At 43.0% G+C, this 18,108-nt stretch overlaps 1 protein-coding gene and 1 long non-coding RNA gene across 3 annotated transcripts in view; one reads left to right on the top strand and one right to left on the bottom strand.

Moving 5' to 3' along the window:
* NOL10 (nucleolar protein 10) overlaps window positions 1-15,661 on the bottom strand; it is a 114,754-nt gene extending 99,093 nt beyond the window's left edge. The window contains exons 1-4 of one of the 2 annotated variants that reach the window (XM_033176556.1): window positions 15,472-15,661; window positions 9,929-9,974; window positions 7,352-7,450; window positions 1,351-1,428 (exon numbers count right to left, since the gene is read on the bottom strand). In XM_033176556.1, the coding sequence (XP_033032447.1) occupies window positions 1,351-1,428; window positions 7,352-7,450; window positions 9,929-9,974; window positions 15,472-15,537 (289 nt within the window). In that variant the 5' untranslated portion in view covers window positions 15,538-15,661. Of the gene's footprint in view, window positions 1-1,350; window positions 1,429-7,351; window positions 7,451-9,928; window positions 9,975-10,744; window positions 10,764-15,471 lie in introns of those variants that run through there. The other variant, XM_033176557.1, reaches the window with a different exon arrangement.
* A 110-nt stretch (window positions 15,662-15,771) lies between these two features.
* LOC117062728 lies at window positions 15,772-17,456 on the top strand. The gene is made up of 2 exons (XR_004428510.1): window positions 15,772-15,943; window positions 16,759-17,456. It is a non-coding gene; the product is annotated as an uncharacterized LOC117062728 (long non-coding RNA).
* The last annotated feature ends 652 nt before the right edge of the window (window positions 17,457-18,108 follow it).

The raw sequence follows: 18,108 nt of genomic DNA, 5'->3' as shown, positions 1-18,108 counted from the left end.
TATCCTTGTATAACCCCCTTCCCTTGACAGTGTGGGTGGAAACTGTGAATTGATAAGACAGTGCTCTAGTGATTACACTACATTTTATGGCAAAGGGGAGATTTATAATCATATGAGCCCTTTAAAAGCAGTTTCAGCTGGGTGCAAGGGCTCACGCCTGTAATCTCAGCACTTTGGGAGGCCAAGGTAGGTGGATCACGAGGTCAGGAGTTCGAGACAAGCCTGGCCAAATGGTGAAACCCCGTCTCTACTAAAAATACAAAAATTAGCTGGGCGTGGTGAAGTGCGCCCATAATCCCGGCCACTCAGGAGGCTGAGGCAGGAGAATCGCTTGAATCTGGGAGGTGGAGTTTACAGTGAGCCAAGATCATGCCTCTGCACTTCAGCCTGGGTGACACAGCAAGACTCTGTCTCAAAAATAAATAAATAAAAAATAAAAGCAGAGTTTCTCTGGCTGGCAGCAGAATAAAAAGTCAGAGAGATCCAAAACACAAGGGGCTGGGTGCAGTGGCTCATGCCTGGAATCCCAGCACTTTGGGAGACCAAAGCGAAACGATGGCTGAGGCCAGGAGTTTGAGACCAGCCTGGGCAACATGACTAGACTCCATCTCTACAAAAAATTATACAATTAGTGGGGCGTGGTGGCTCGCATCTGTAGTTCCAGCTACTTGGGAGGCTAAGGTAGGAGGATCACTTGAGTCCAGGAGTTCAAGGCGACAGTAAACTATGATCACACCACAGCACTCCAGTCTGGGCAACAAGATCCTATCTCTTTAAAAAAATAATAAATAAAAGAAAGAAAAGAAATACAGGGAGGATGTGATGAGCTTTTGCTGGTTTGAAGGTGGAGGTGAGCATGTGATGAGAAATGCATGTAGCCTCCAGAAGCATAGAGTGGCCCCCAGCTGACAGCCAGAAGGAAATGGGAACCCAATCCTAAAACCACAACAAACTGAATACTGACAACAACCTGAGTGTGTTTGGAAGCAAATTCCTTTTTATTTTTTATTTTTATTTTTATTTGGGGGGGGGCTTTCTCTGAAAACCAAAAAAGCTGCTAGTCAATTCTAAAAGAACTACAAACTAACACGTGTAATAACTAATTCTTGCTCAGCACCTCCAAGTCAGAGCTCCACCTGGTCAACACTCTATGAGCACAGAACCTGCACAGACTTAAGATCTACACAACTGTGAGCTACTAAATGGATGTTTTAAGCCATCTGGATTGTAGTACAGTAATTTGTTATATAGCAATAAAAAAAAAAAAAAAAACCATTCTCATTTTAAAACCAGAAAAGCAAACAATATAAAAAGTCATTTTCATGAATTCAAATTTAGATTTTTACTCACCTTCTGAATCTAAACACCTTTCAAACTTCAAGGATAACTGATAAGTGTCATAACATCGAACCCGAGGTTTATATGTTCCTACAAAAAATGAATGTGATGTAAAACCTAAAGACATACTTTCATAGTCGACATGCACAGATACACTGAGTGTACCTCTTGTTCAGAGATAGGCAGGGTTCACTGTAACCAAATGAAAAGAAAGGAATGTAAAAGCAGCTCCTCTCAAACACCCCAAGGAAAAACTGAGCAAAAGCTAAACAAGCAAGTCATAGAAAACCAAACAAAATTACTAAGAAACTTTACAAGTAATCTAACAAAATACATGAAAACGACAAAACAGTTTTGTCCACCAGAATGGCAAAGATTTAAAAAACGGTTAATATCTGTGTTGGTGAAAGTGTAAAATATTCCCATATACTGTTGTTGATTAGTATACAATTGATACAACTTCTTTGAAGGATAATCCCTAAAATATATGATGTTTCTATACTTTCAATCTATATTTCAGCTTACACAAATTGAACTCACAGAAATATATCCACAAGCCTGCCAAAGATATTAAGAATGTTCACTGCAGCATTATTTATAAATGGTCAGCAACTGAAAGCAAATAAAATGTCCACTGACAGGAAAACGGTTGAGTAACTAACAATAAATCCATGCAAGGGAATATTACATAGCCCATAAAGTGGATGAGGCAGACCTGTAGTAACCACTGACATGGAAAGCTGCCAAAATGTACTATAAAGTAAAAGTACAGAGAGAGAGCACAGGCGAGTGCTGGAATATGATCCATACAATACAATCCCAATTTTGTACAATGCAATGGTAACTTTGGTACTTTGTCTTTTTTTTTTTTTTTTTTGAGACAGTCTCATTCTATCGTTTAGGCTGGGGTGCAATGGCGTGATCTCGGCTCACTGCAACCTCAGCCTCCCAGGTTCAAGCGATTCTCCTGCCTCAGCCCCCTGAGTAGCTGGGATTATAGGTGCAGGCCACCATGACCAGCTAATTTTTGTATTTTTGGTAGAGATGGGGTTTTACCATGTTGGTCAGGCTGGTCTCGAACTCCTGACCTCAGGTGATCCACCCGCGTTGGCCTCCCAAAGTGCTGGGATTGCAGGTGTGAGCCATCGAGCCCGGCCTTTTTTTTTCTCTCTTTGAAATGGAGTCTTGCTCTGTTGCCCAGGCTGGAGTGCAGAGGAGCAATCTCGGCTCACTGCTACCTCTGCCGCTTGGATTCAAGTGATTCTCCTGCCTCAGCCTCCCAAGTAGCTGGGATTATAGGTGCCTGCCACCACATCTGGCTAATTTTTGTATTTTTAGTAGAGACAGGGTTTCACCATGTTGGCCAGTGTGGTCTCAACCTCCTGAGTTCAGGTGATCTGCCTGCCTCAGCCTCCCTAAGTGTTAGGATTATAGGCGTGAACCACCGTGCCTGGCCTAACTTTGGCACTTTGTAAGGCAAAAGTTGGAGGAACTAACTTCACAATGATAGTCTATTTCCGTGAAGTGCAAGTTCGGAGACTTTCATATTTTATGTTATGTATTTCCAATAAAGACATCTTAAAAGAATGAGGTAGTCCTTTGTTTACTGTCATAGATCAAAACCCAAGATTTCATTAAAAAAAAAAAAAAAGGTTATTTTGTGGGGTTTTCTTTGGTGAATTTTTTTTTTCCTTTTTTGAAATGGGGTTTCACTCTGTCAACCAGGCTGGAGCACAGTGGTGCAATCACGGCTGACTGCAACCTCCACCTCCCTCAGCTCCAGTGATCCTTCCACCTCCGCTTCCCAAGTAGCGGGGACCAAGAGGCGCCTGCCACCACGACTGGCTAATTTTTGTATTTTTTGTAAAGATGGGGTTTCACCGCATTGCCCAGACTTGCCTCAAACTCCTGGACTCAAGTGATCCACCCACCTCAGCCTCCCAAAGTGCTGGAATTATAGGCATGAGCCACCGCACCCAGCTTAAAAAAGAGAAGTTTAAAACCAGTAAATATAAGCCCACTGTCATATGGCAATAATTGTAATAGATTTGTATGCATGTGTGTATGTGTATATATATACACATATATATGCGTGTGTGTATATACATCTACATTCATACAGACAGATAGATATATACACACAATTTTATGCACACACACACACACACACAATTTGAAAGGCTACACATAAAAACTTTTAATACAGCCAGGACCTGTATTCCACTGTCGTTTGTTTTTGGGGCTTTAATTTTTTTCAGAGACAGGGTCTTGCTCTGTTGCCCAGGATGGAGCACAGTGGTGCAATCACAGCTCGTTGTAACCTCAAACTGCTAGGCTCAGGCAATCCTCCTGCCTCTGCCTCGTGAGTAGCTGACACTACAGATGCACACCACCACATTCAACTAATTTTTTTATATTATTGTAGGGACAGGATCTTGCTGTGTTGCTCAAGTTGGTCTTGAACTCCTGGCCTTAAGTAATACTCCTGCGTCAGCCTCCCAAAGTGCAGGGATTATAGGCATGAGCTACTATTCTGTACCCTGCTGTTTTTTATTGCTGTGTTGTTTAAAAGGCTTACAAGTATACTTTGGCCATCGGGGGGAGAAAGTGGTAAAAAATATAAACATCAATAAAAGTAGGCCCTCTATTTTTTATCTTTCATCCCCACGTAATGGAAAAAACTAACACCACCACTAATAATAGATTTAAATCTGGCATGATCATAAACCCAATGCTTCCAAAAGGAATTAAGAGGCCGGTCACTTCCATAACAAAACAATACTTAGCACATCCCCTGGGTTCATTCCCTTAGATAATCTATTTCCCCAACCAGAATGAAGGGTCTTCGGGGCCAATCTCATTCAACTTGTTTTTAGCCACAAGGCCTAGAACACCAAAGGGAATCTGAGAAAGAAGTAGGGATAGATACCGACATTGAAAGAAAAACCTCTACCAAACTAAATGGAGAAGCAAGTGACACACCAACTCCATTTCCCCTACCAGTACCAGAAAAAGGCCTCAAGGAAAGTCAAACCAGAAGGACTCTGGACTTTACAATTGTGTTGCCCAATATGGCAGCCACTAGCAATGTATAGCTATCTAAATTAAAAATAATTAAAATCAAATTAAGTTTAAGATTCCAGCTGGGTGCTGTGGCTCATGTCTATAATCCCAGCACTTTGAGAGACAAGTGGACAATCGCTTGAGTCTAAGAGTTTGAGACCAATATGGGCAAAATACCCTATCTCTACTAAAAGAAATTTTTTTTTTGGCCTGGCGCGGTAGCTCACGCCTGTAATCCCAACACTTTGGGAAGCCGAGGTGGGCGGATCACCTGAGGTCGGGAGTTCAAAACCAGCCTGACCCACATGAAGAAACCGAATCTCTACTGAAAATACAAAACAGCCAGGCGTGGTGGTGTATGCCTGTAATCCCAGCTACTTGGGAGGCTGAGGCAGGAGAATTGCTTGAACCAGCGAGGCGGAGGTTGTGATGAGCCAAGATCGCACCATTGCATTCCAACCTGGGCAACAAGAGAGAAATTCCATCTCAAAAAAAAAAATTTAATTAATGGGCATAGTGGGGAGCATAGTTCTAGCCACTCAGGAAGCTGAGGAAGGAGGATGGCTTGAGCCCAAAAGTTCAAGGTTACGAGTGAAACCCTGTCTCTAAAAAAAAAAAAAAGAAATTCAGTTCCTCAGTCTCACTACCATGTTTTACATTTTCTTCCTTTTTTTTTTTTTTTTTGAGACAGAGTCTCGCTCTGTTGCCCAGGGTAGAGTGCAGTGGCACGATCCTGGCTCACTGCAACCTCTGCCGCCTGGGTTCAAGCAATTTTCATGCCTCAGCCTCCAAGTAGCTGGGATTACAGGTGCACGCCACCACGCCCAGCTAATTTATGTTTAACAGAGACAGGATTTCACCATGTTGGGCAGGCTGGTCTTGAACTCCTGGCCTCATGTGATCTGCCTGCTTCAGCCTCCCAAAGTGCTGGGACTACAGGCGTGAGCCACCCCACTCAGCCCACATATTATTTATGAAATATTTTTAAGATAAAATAAAACCGAGAAGTTCTGAATAAGAATAGTCATTAGGCCAGGCACAGTGGCTCATACCTATAATCCCAGCACTTTGGGAGGCCCAGTCGGGTGGATCATTTGAGGCAAGGAGTTCCAGACCAGCCTGGCCAACATGGTGAAACCCTATCTCTACTAAAAAAATACAAATATTATCTGGGTGTGGTGGTGCGCACCTGTAGTCCCAGCTATTCAGCAGACTGACGCAGGAGAATCGCTTGAACCCGGGAGGCAGTGGCTGCAGTCAGCCAAAGTCATGCCACTGCACTCCAGAATGGGTGACAGAGTGAGACTCTGTTTAAAACAAAAACAAAAACAAAAACAAAAAAAAAGAAGTAGAAAAGCCACCAATTTTGCACAGAAATAGAGGATGATTTCATAAAAGAAAGTGTCATTTAACAAATCTGTATCCTAGCTTTCTTAAGTACTTTATCTGTGAGCTTAGACAAGTCACTTAATATCTCTAGATCTATAAAATGAAGAAAATTTAAGTTTCTTCTAGTCTTCAATAAGGGTGTCCATATATCTTAGATTTCCTCAATTTTTTTTTTTACCAGTTTCTGAACATAAAACTGAAAACTAAGAGATGTAGATAGTGTTAGTTAGTACTAAGATAATCATTAACACAAAGCAAAAGAGACTGGCCTATGTGGGTATAAAAGGTGTTACCAAAAAGAAAGTGGTTGGAAAAGGAATACTGATACCAGCAAAAAATATTTGGATAATATACAGGACTAATGCACCAAAATCAAACCACTAAAGGTTGGGTGACACTGTTCAACACTCCAACACAGTAAAAGTTCTCTATATTTCATGATTTTTTGATAATGATAAATACTGTTAATGTAAAATCTTAGGGATATTTTTAAAAATTAGTACATTATACAGAAAACCATGTTATAAGTGACCTTTCCTGAAACTCTCATTCATTGTTAGTAGGAGTGCAAATGATATGATCACTTTGGGGAAAGACTTGGAAGTTTCCCAGAGTACTAAACATACACCTACCTAGGACCCAAAAATTCCACTCCTAGGTATTTACCAAAGACATGAAAGCATATACGCACAAAACAGACTTCTATGCAATTGTTCATAGTGTTTTATTAGTAATAGCCAAAAAACTGAATGAAAATAGCCCAGGTGCTCACTACATGGAGAATGAGTAAATAAACTGTGGTTTAGTCATATAATAATATTTTTTGGTAATTAAAAAAAGAAGCTATTGACACATATAACGACATGTATAAATCTCAAATACAAAATCCTACATGAAATAAGTCTCACAGAGTAAGAACATACAGTGTATGACTACATTTATATTAAGTTCTAAAACAGGCTAAACTTGTCTATACTGAAAAAAATCAGCAATGGTTGTCTCTGCACGAGTGGGAGACATTTTCTGCAGGAAAAAAACGTTCTGTATCTTGATAGAGCTTTGAGTTACACAAGCATGTGCATTTGTCAAAACTAATCAAATGGTAAACTTAGGATCTGTGCATTTCACCAATATAAATTTATCTTGAAAAAAGCCATAAGTAAATATTGATAAATACGGAACTCCAGCTAATGACATACATGCTAAGGTGTTTTGGGGTGAAGTACACTGGTACCTTCAACTTACACTGATATGCATCGAAGAAACAAGATGGACTGATGTATGAACAAAGAGACAGATGCATGGGATAAATCAAATACTGCAGAGTAAACTATTTACTGCAGAATTTAAGTAGTAGTTAAATGGGTGTTTACAATTTCTTCAATATTTCTGTGCGTTTTAAGTTTTTTATAATAAAATATCATGGTTTAAAACAACAACAACAACAACACAGCATTTCCTGGTACAAAACGCATGGAAATCATAACCAAATCACATCATTTCCCATCACAGCATTTCCTGGTACAAAACGCATGGAAATCATAACCAAAAAGATGCTTACCAGTTGCTAAAATGTACTGTCCGTCTTTTGACACTTTAATAGTGGTACATACAGTAGGCATTTCAAAATCCTGAATAAGTTCAATTCTCCTACGGACATCTAAAAAGAGAGAAAAAAACAACTAGTTTAGCTACCATATGCTTATTCTCTAACATAAGAAGACAAATGTGTGCCAAGCAGTCACCACAACTATAAACAGGTAAAATTCATCCCAAATGCTTCCCAGCCTTGGGAAATGGTTGGCCTTCCAGCCCAACCATTAAACAGCAAAGGTTTTTTTTCCTTAGCTCATACATTGTTTTTCTAAGCTAAGTATTTCATTTTCACTTTTCAAGAGGAAAAAAAGTATCACCATTAATTGAAAAAAAAAAATTTCCACAACAGTGTATCAAACACCCAGTGTTACAGGAGGAAAAGCATAAACATTAAACCACTTTTTGAGACAGGGTCTCACTCTGTCACCCAGGCTGTAGTGCAGTGGCAGGATTATGGCTCACTGCAGCCTCAACCTCCTGGGCTCAAGTGATCCTCACACCTCAGCCCCTCAAAGAGCTAGGACTATAGGCGTATGCCACTGCACCCAGGTATTTTTGTAGAGATGGGGTTTTGCCACATTGCCCAGGCTGGTCTCGAACTTCTAGGCTCAAGCAATCCTCCCACTTCAGCCTCCCAAAGTTCTGGGACTGCAGGAGTGAGCCACTGCACCAGGCCCCTAAACCACTATTATTACTCAATCACGGCAAAGACAAAAATCTTATAATTCTTTTTTCTCCTAAATAACAGGTTTACGCCTCCAAACTCTTTTTTTTTGAGACAAAGTCTCACTCTGTTGCCCAAGTTGGAGTGCAGTGGCACAGTCTCGGCTCACTGCAACCTCCACCTCCCAGGTTCAAGCGATTCTCCTGCCTCAGCCTCCTGAGTAGCAGGGGCTACAGGCATGTGACACCATGCCTGGCTAATTTTTATATTTTTAGTAGAGAAGGGGGTTTCACTATGTTGGCCAGGCTGGTCTTGAACTCCTGACCTCATGATCCGCCCGCCTGGGCCTCCCAAGGTGCTGGGATCAGAGGCGTAAGCCACCACGCCTGGCCCGAACTCTTAAGTTTATATAAGAAACTACTACCAAGCTGACTTATGCCTCTGTTGGCACCAATTATCTGCAGACAAGAAGAAACCCCTTTGATACCTTAGGTCTTTAAAGAATAAGTTAAACAAAAATATAGGAAAATAAATTTTCTTTCATATGTGACAAGCTATAATGAAGAAAATATAATGAATACTTGTTCACCAAAATTATTTAAGTTAGAATTTTTCTTACAATTTCTTGCTGCCATAAATTTGAAAGAATCATCTTCTACAATCATCTTTTAATGTTCAGGTTCATACATCCTACACGTAAAATTCCTTTCCTCAAAAAATGCTCATTGTCTCTGTATCTCAAACACTGATAAATGGATTTAATTCACAGGATAAGATTTTGATACACCAGAGAGCAAAGCAATAGAAGAGACAGTCCTCCTTGGACCTGCGTGCTTACTGGGTATGGCGAGATTGCAAGGCCCCAGTCACTCTAATCTGAGCCATTTCTCAGGGATGTTTATACTGCTGAGAACCTTGACAGACAGGCAACACGTCCCTTCTAGACAAAGCACAGGTTTGCTTACTGCTTGCTAGAAAAGCAGTGGACTTCCCAAGCTGTGTTGCTCAGTCACAACACAAATCCACTGTGTGCCAAGCATCCATCTGGACTGTGCTAAGTGTCTCCAGGAGACTCAAGGGGTGAACTAGCACAAATATGCTGATGCTCATGCTATTAACTGTACTGTGAGTAATAAAAACTGCATCTCTAACCCAGGAATCTTGCGTCTTACCGTTGTTATCCATGAAACAGTAACAGGCTAACTCATTAGTTAATAAGGTAAAATCAAATCCCATATCCACCAGGAACATACCAACCACAGTAAAAAGTTTCTTAAGAAGGAGAAAGGCAGCCGGGCGTGGTGGCTCATGCCTGTAACCCCAGCACTTTGGGAGGCCAACGCGGGCGGATCACCTGAGGTGGGGAGTTCGAGACCAGCTTGACCAACATGGAGAAACCCCATCTCTACTAAAAATACAAAAAAAATTAGCCGGGCATGGTGGCTTGTAATCCCAGCTACTCAGGAGGCCGAGGCAGGAGAACTGCTTGAATCCGGGAGGTGGAGGTTGCAGTGAGCTGAGGTCGCGCCATTGCACTCCAGCCCGGGCAACAAGACTGAAACTCCATCTCAAAAAAAAAAAAAAAGAAGAAGAAGAAGAAGGAGAAGGGCTGGGTGCAGAGGCTCATGCCCGTAATCCCAAAACTTCGGGAGGCCAAGGTGGGAGGACTGCTCAAGCCCAGGAATTAGAAACCAGTCTGGGCAACACAGCGAGACCCCATGTCAAAGGAAAAAAAAGGAAAGAGACAACAGCATTCATTTTCCACTATATGTTACTGCATTCTTATAAATCCTCACTTGTATATGATAACAGCAAATGAGTAAAAGCATTAGAACATGGATCCCTAATGCAGCTGAAGTGGGAAAAACCAATACTCACCTACATCTTTCTTCTGTAGTGCTCTCTTCTTCCTATCAGAAAGCCACTTAAAGAAAATGAAGAGACTTTATTTTAAAACAAATTTTGCTGAATTGTTTTTCAGCTTGCAAAATCAATACATGCTTATATTTAAAAATTCAAACTTTATAGGAATATATAACATAGGAAGCAAAAAAATTCTCTAATCCTAACCCTACTCTTAACATACTAAATATCTCCTGGATTTTTTTCTTGTGTATACTTACATACATTAGATAATTTCTTTTATTTTTACTTTTTTAGAGACAGGGTCTCATGCTTGCCCAGTCTAGAGTACAGTGATGCAGTGTGACTGCAGCTCACCGAAGCCTCAGGCTCCTGGGCTCAAACAATCCTCTCACCTTTGCCTTCCACAACGCTAGGTCTACTGACATGTGCCACCAGGCCCGGCCAGCTAAGAAGTTTTTTGAACTACAACCTTTTACACAAGAGAAAAACTAACCCATCTAACCTAATCCAATCTAAACTAACCCAATCCAATCTAAAGGAAAACAGAAAGCCTCAAATATAACTAAATATATGGAACAACTTAATTTATTTAAGTGAGAATTTAAAAAGTAAAACATTTATAGGAGAATGTTTCTTATAGAAATATATTTTTTACAAAGAATAAAACCAGATAAGTAACTGACCAAATAGCTGATACTTGGCCAGGCATAGTGGCTCATGCCTATAATTCCAGCATTTTGGGAGGCCGATAGAGACCAGCCCAGCCAACATGGTGAAACCCTGTGTCTACTAAAATACAAAAAATTAGCCAGACGTGGTGGTGGGCACCTGTAATCCCAGCTACTTGGGAGGCTGAGGTAGGGGAATCACTTGAACACGGGAGGCAGAGGTTGCAGGGAGCTGAGATCTTGCCACTACACTCCAGCCTGGTGACTCCGTCTCAAAAAAAACAGGCTTAACCACTGGAAAATTAATGAAAATAAATTTAACAGCATTAAAAATACAACAAAAGCTGATTAACTCCAGAATGGGAGATTTTTAAGTCAAATTGTATGAATAAAAATCACAGCCCCAAGTCAAAAGTGTGATGGGGCTGGAAATGAAAATTAACTTTATTCATCAATACATTAAACAAATATTTATTTAGTACTACTAAATGCCAGTAATTAGGTATAGCAGTAGTAAATAAAACGCGAAAAAAAAAACAAAAACCCTCTTGGCCGGGTGCAGTGGTTCATACCTATAATTCCAGCACTGAGGCAAGGGGATCACTTGAGCCCAGAAGCTCGAGACCAGCCTGGCACTAAAGTGGGATCACTGTCTACCGAAAAAAAAAAAAAAGAAAGTGGGCATGTTGGTGTGCACCTGTAGTCCCAGCTACTCAGTAGGCTGAGGGGCAAGGATTGCTGAGCCCAAGGGAAGTCAAGGCTGAGGTAAGCCATGATTGTGCCACTGCACTTCAGCCTGGGCAATGGGTAAACCTCTGTCTCAAAAATAAATAAATAAATAAATAAATAAATTTATAAATCTAAAAACCCCTCCTTTCATGAAGCTTTCTTTCAAGTGAGGGAACACCAACAAATAAGGAAGTAAAACAATTAGAATGTCTGATGGTTATGTATGCCATGGAAAAAATAAAGCAAGAAAAGGAGACGAAGTGTTGGTGGAGAATTATAATTTTAAATAAGGTTAAGGTTCTCTTGAGCAATGACCTGAAAGGCATGAGGAGGTAAGCCTGGTGAACATCTGGGAGAAAAGCAGGCAGGCAGGGGGAATCCCCAGCACCAAGGTGCTAACGCAAGAGTGTGCCTGGTCTCGAGCAGTGAGGAGACTTGTGAGGTCAGTGGAAGGTGGAGAACAGTGACCGTTGAGCTCAGAGAAGAGAGCAGGAAGGCACAACATCAAGTAGGACCTTATAGGCCACTCAAAGGACTCTGCTTTTCACCCCCAAGAGACCAGGAGCCACTGGAGGGTTTTGAGTAGAGGATCACTCTGCCAGCTTACTGATAATAGACTGTGGAATAAAGGGGTAGAGGGCGGAAACTGAGAAACCTTTTGGAAGTCAACTGCAATAACTGCAATTGCATAATCCAGGGTGACCGTGTCTTGATCAGTGGCGGTAATGGAGATGACTGGATTCTGGATCTATACTGAAGACAGAACCGACAGCATTTTCTAATGGATTGTATGAGAGCAAAGAAACAACAACAAAAAACCTCCAGTGCTTTTGGCGTCAACGGCTTGAGGGATGGAGTTGCCACTGACTGAGAGAGCAAAGACCACCAGGTTGGAGGAGGGGCAAATGTGGGGGGAAAGCTGGTGTTCTACTTTGGACAAGTTAAGTTTGAGATACCTATCAGACATGCAAGTAGGGATGTCAAGAAACAGCTGGACACACAAGTCCAGTTCAGCGTAGAGGTAAGGGCTAGAAACGTCAATGTGATAGTTAAGGATATGCAGATGTGCTTAAAGCCAGGATCGGATCACATGGGGAGTAAATGTAGCGGCTTCTCTACATTAACAAAAAGGTAAAGCCCAGAAGGAGAGAAGCAATATTTGCACAGATCAGACAACAACTAGAGTTCCACGTGTAGTTTAGGTACCACACCTCAAAGAAATAACCAGAAAACGGCTGGGTGCAGTGGCTCAAGCCTGTAATCCCAGCACTTTGGGAGGCCAAGACGGGAAGATCACGAGGTCAGGAGATCAAGACCATCCTGGCTAACACGGTGAAACCCCGTCTCTACTAAAAATACAAAAAATCAGCTGGGCATGGTGGTGGGCACCTGTAGTTCCAGCTACTCGGGAGGCTGAGGCAGGAGAATGGCGTGAACCCAGGAGGTGGAGTTTGCAGTAAGCAGAGATGGCGCCACTGCACTCCAGTGCAAGAGCAAGACTCCGTCTCAAAAAAAACAACAAACCAGAAAACATTAACCAGGACAAGCAGGGCATTAACCAGGACAAGCAGGGGTTTCCAAATCCACTCAGCTCAAGCTACTCTCCCTACCATTCCACTGGAACTCCTCACCAAGGTCAACAGTGCTGCATCATGCCAAAGTCGATGGTCTCTTTTCTGCCTTCATCTTACTGAAGCTCTCATTAGCAGTTGACACAGGTGACCACTCCTCCTCCTTGAAACACTTGCTTCTACAAAAGCATATATTTCCGAGTCTCCCCTTCCATCAGTGCTTACTACTCCTTCTTCTTTGCTGGGTTCCCCTCCTCTTCTTAGATGACAAATGTTAAGACTGCCTCACGTCCTCAGCACAGTTCTCTTCTGTTCATTCTCTCACAATTTGCTCTCACCTAGTGCCAAACAATGACAGTGACTTAACCTGCAATCTCCATACTAGTATCCATGCAACTGCTAACTACTCAACATTTCCATTTGGTATGTATTAGAACTTCAAATGTTCACTATTGAAAATAAAAATCTTGGGCCGAGCGCAGTGACTCATGCCTGTAATCCCAGCACTTTGGGAGGCTGAGGCAGGTGGATCACGAGGTCAGATCGAGACCATCCTGGCCAACATAGTGAAACCCCGTCTCTACTAAAAATACAAAAATTAGCTGGGCCTGGTGGTGTGTGCCTGTAGTCCCAGCTACTGGGGAGGCTGAGGCAGGAGAACTGCTTGAACCCGGGAGGTTGCAGTGAACCAAGATCAGGCTATTGCACGCGATCTCAAAAAAAAAAAAAAAAATTGATTCTTTTTGCTCACTACGTTCCTCCTCTCCACCCTTTAACAGGTTCCTTCTTGATTCTTCTCCATGTCAGTTAGCAGCACCACCATGCAACCACTTGTTCAGACTCAAAACTGAAGAGTTCTCCGATTCCTTCCTTTTTGTCACCTCAACTTTCCTCTACCAAGAATCCAATCCATTAGCAAGTTCCATCAGCCTTATCTACAAAATATGTCCTGAGTCTCACTGTGTCTTAGCATCTCCTTTCTTCCCAGGCAAGCCCAAGCCACCAAAGTCGCTCACCTGGACTACCTAATTCATCCCCACTCGAACCCTCCCCAGCTAGTCATTTGTCACACAGCAGCCCACGTGGAAACACAACAGTGACTTCCAGCAGCACTAAGAATAAAACTTGAACTTCCTACCTTTCCTACCAGGCCTACCTCTCCAGCCTCATCCACTCTGCTGTCACCCCCTCACTCAGCATACTACAATCACACCTGTGCCTCTTCCGGTCCTCCTACATATCCAGTACATTCCCATGTGCGGACCTTTGCACTTTCTGTTCTCAGCACTGAAAACTCTTCCCCCATCTTCACATGACTGACCCCTCTTCATCATTCAAGTTTCTGCTCATACATCATCTCTTGTAGAGAGGCCTTCCCCGAAGGTTTTATCCAAAACACTTTCAATACTTTATCCAAAACGGCTCTCTTCTAATCATTCATCACGAAAAGTACTTTTTGACTACCTGAAATTGCCTTATTTGCTCACTTGTTTATTTTCCTTTTCCCCAACAGGGAACCTTATCTGAAATGTCCACCATATATCCCAATACTTAAAACAGAGTTGCTTGCACATAGTAACTTCTTAACACGTGTGGAGAATGAATGAACAAAATGAGAAAGCTCATGAGGTGTGAAGAACAGTTGGAAGCCAGGGCAACATTTAAATCAGAATTTTAGGAAGAAAGGAAAAACCTAAGCACTGGCTCCAAATTTTTGTAGAAGCAGACACATGGAAGGAGGGCTATATTTATTCTGTTTTCCAAGGGCAGGACTCAGACCAACAGTGGCATGCTATAAGATGACATATTTGAAAAACCACTTTCTAACAAGTGCAGAGTCTCAAAATGGAAATGAGCTTCCACAAAAGGTAGTGCTTGGACAGAGGCTTGATCACCACGTAGAAGAAACAAAAGAAAAGTTTTATAGCCTAGGTGTGTCATGCTGGACAAGTCACCATTCCCTTTCCTGGATCTCAGCTGCATATTAAACACATTATTAAATCTCAGCTGCATTATTAAACACGAGAAGATTAGAAGCAAATTACCGATTTGTCCAAGCCCTTTCCAACTTTAAGACTAGGAATCAGGTTAAGTTCAGCAAGTCTCGAAAATACTGTCCTCTACACCATAAATTCCGCAGATGCGAAGTCTGTATCTCCCTTGTTCACCGTTGTATCCCTAAGACCTGGCAAATGAAAGAGACTCCGCAAACAGCTGATGGCCATATTGGGGAGAGATCTGTCAGCCAATCTGTCCACGTTTTCCTTCTCGGTGTGTGGCAAGGACTGTGAACACCCAAAGAAGCCCAAATGGATGCGTTCTCTGGAACAGAAAACTTTACAAAAGTTCCAGCAAAGTTCACTGACCCTGATTATCCCTTGGTCCAGCTTCTGGCGCGGTGACGGCAGTGTCCTCGTTTCCCAATGCCGACACTTCCCCAGGAAACTGTCAGCCGCCTCTGGGCCTCCCCGAGTCGGGGGGTGACCAGGGTCCAGCTAAAACAGAGGCTAGGGCCCCGTAGAAGGGCGGCTGTCCCACGAGGAGGACGACCCCAAAGAGCTCGTGAGGGGGCCGGAAAGTGACTCACCTCAGGAAGGGACTTGCCGCAGCTAAGACTGTAAATCTTCACCTCATTGAGGCTGGAAACCTGCATGGCGGCGCACAACACTGTTCAAGTCCCGGGTCCTTTCCTACCAGCGTGCTCGAGCACCGGAATCCCCGGCCCTCAGAGCCCCTGCTCCGCCGGCGTGCGGCCGCTGGCGCCGGCTGATGACGCACTTCCGGGCGCCGGAACGCGTGCGCACGTTCCCAGAAGGGGGAAGAGGGTGAATGCGGGAAGAGCGGCGGCCAGGAGGGTAAGTAGTGAGGTTCTTGCAACCCGGCTCAGCTGTCGGCGACGCTCCTACGGGCAAGACTAGACACTGCTCCCCCTGCTGTTAGCATCCCGAGCGGCAGGAGGAGGCTTTCGAGTCTCTGCCCAGGCCGAAGTGTCATCCTTCCGGGCGGGGGCGAGGCGGTTCAGCGAGCGAACCCAGCGAGCGAAGGTTCCGAGTGGAAGTGTATCCTTTTCTCTCCTCCAATGTTTCTGAGATGTTACATTAGAAGTATTGTAGGCCGGGTGCGGTGGCTCACGCCTGTAATCCTAACACTTTGGGAGGCCGAGGCGGGCGGATCACCTGCGGTCAGGAGTTCAAGACCAGCCTGGCCAAGATGGTGAAACCCCCGTCTCTACTAAAAATACAAAAATTAGCCGGGCCTGGTGGCGCGCGTCTGTAATCTTCAGAGCTACTCTGAAGGCCGAGGTGGGGGAATCGCTTGAACCCGGGAGGCAGAGGTTGCTGTGAGCTGAGATCGCGCCACTGCGCTCCAGCCTGGGCGACAGAGTGAGACTCCGGCTCAAAAAAAAAAAAAAAAAAGACTGTGGAGCCATCTTCACCCCATTCCTATCTCTGGCCCTCACTTTCAGTATCTAAACCTGGATATTTCTAATTATGAAATATTTCCTTGAAGTAATTTGTTTTCATTCCTCCTGCTGAAACTCAAATACTATTTTTGGATTATCATTTTCCCAACTGATCTTACCTCCTTTGATTTAATGAATAAATTATTTTATGCCTTACTTTCTAAAACCCAAATGTTACTGTTTTGCTCTCCTACCCAGAACATTTTTGGAAACTCTCAAATACCAACACCACATTGCATCTGAATTAGGTTGAGAGTTCTTCGTGGACCCTGTATCATTTGTCGTTATATTCCCTATCCACCCCTACCCACAGTAGCAGGACAGTTCCCGGCCTCTATTAGGCATTGCTGCATATTTACATTTAGCCATGTACGTAGAGATATATTCCTAAACTCTGTCCTCAAATTTAAGATCCTCCACGAATTTTTAATTTTCTGCACTGGTTACAGTTAAGAAAAACTGTAAACGTCCTTGGGAAAGGTGGCATAATAGAATGGTTAGATCACAGACTCTGGCTTGGCTTGGTGGCGCAGGTCTATAGTCCTAGCTACTAGTGAAGCTGAAGCAGAATCACCTGAGCTCAGGAGTTCTTGGCTGTAGTACACAACGAGCATTGGGTGTCCTCAGTTTGGCATCAATATGGTGACCCCACAAGAGCCAGGGACCACCATGTTACCTAAGGAGGAGTGAAGCAACTCAGGTCAGAAATGGAGTAAGTCAAAACTCCCATGCTCATCAGTAATGGGATCATGCCTGTGACTAACTCTGCACTCCAGCTTGGGCAACATAGCAAGACCCTATCTCTTGAAAAATAAATAAAGATCACAGACTCTGAAGCCAGACTGGCACGGTTCAAATCCTGACTGCCATTTTTAACTGGAAGACCTTAGGTAAGTTACTTAACCTCTCTGTACCTGTGTAAAATGGAGATAGCAATAGTATCCACTTGACAGTGTTATGAGGATGAAATACATTCATATTTATAAAGCGTTTGGAACGCAGTACTTGGCACATAGTAAGACCATGTAAGTGTTTGTAAAATAAAACTGAAAATGCATGCCATATACCAAATAAGTGGAAATGTACCCAAATTCCATTAGCATTTCCTTAACAGTTTTATTGAGATACAATTAACATGCTATAAAATGTCCCCATTTAATGTACAATATAATGACTTCTAGTGTATTCAGAGTTCTGCAACCATCACCACAATCATTTTTAGAACAAAAAGAAACCCCAGCCTCAATTAGCATTCACTCCATGCCCCATCCCCCACCCAAGCCCTAGACAACCACTAATCTACTTTCTATTGGGGCTGTGGGTTTTTTTCCATGGGGGCATCTCACTTTGCCATCCAGGTTGGAATACAGTGGCATGATCATGACCCACTGCAGCCTCAAACTCATGAGCTCAAGCTGTCCTTCCACCTTAGCCTCCTGAGTAGCTGGGAGTACAGGCATACCACCACAGCTGGCTGTTTTGTTTTTATAGAGATGGGTCTACCAGTTAAGCATCCCTAATCCAAACATTTCAAATCTGAAATGCTCCACGGAGCATTTCCTTTTGAGTATCATATTGACAGAAAGTTTCAGATTTTGCAGCATTTTAGATTTTGGATTTTCAGATAAGGGATTCTCAACCTGTATTTTATAAGGGCACCAATCCCATTCATGAGAGCTCTGCCCTAAAGACCTAATCATGAGCCAAGCACGGTGGCTCACACCTGTAATCCCAGCACTTTGGGAGGCCAAGGCAGGCAGA

The sequence above is a fragment of the Trachypithecus francoisi genome, unplaced genomic scaffold (genome assembly GCF_009764315.1).
Source record: "Trachypithecus francoisi isolate TF-2019V2 unplaced genomic scaffold, Tfra_2.0 Lachesis_group17, whole genome shotgun sequence".
Classification (NCBI taxonomy): Eukaryota; Metazoa; Chordata; class Mammalia; order Primates; family Cercopithecidae; genus Trachypithecus; species Trachypithecus francoisi.
This window is presented reverse-complemented; position numbering and strand designations above follow the sequence as displayed.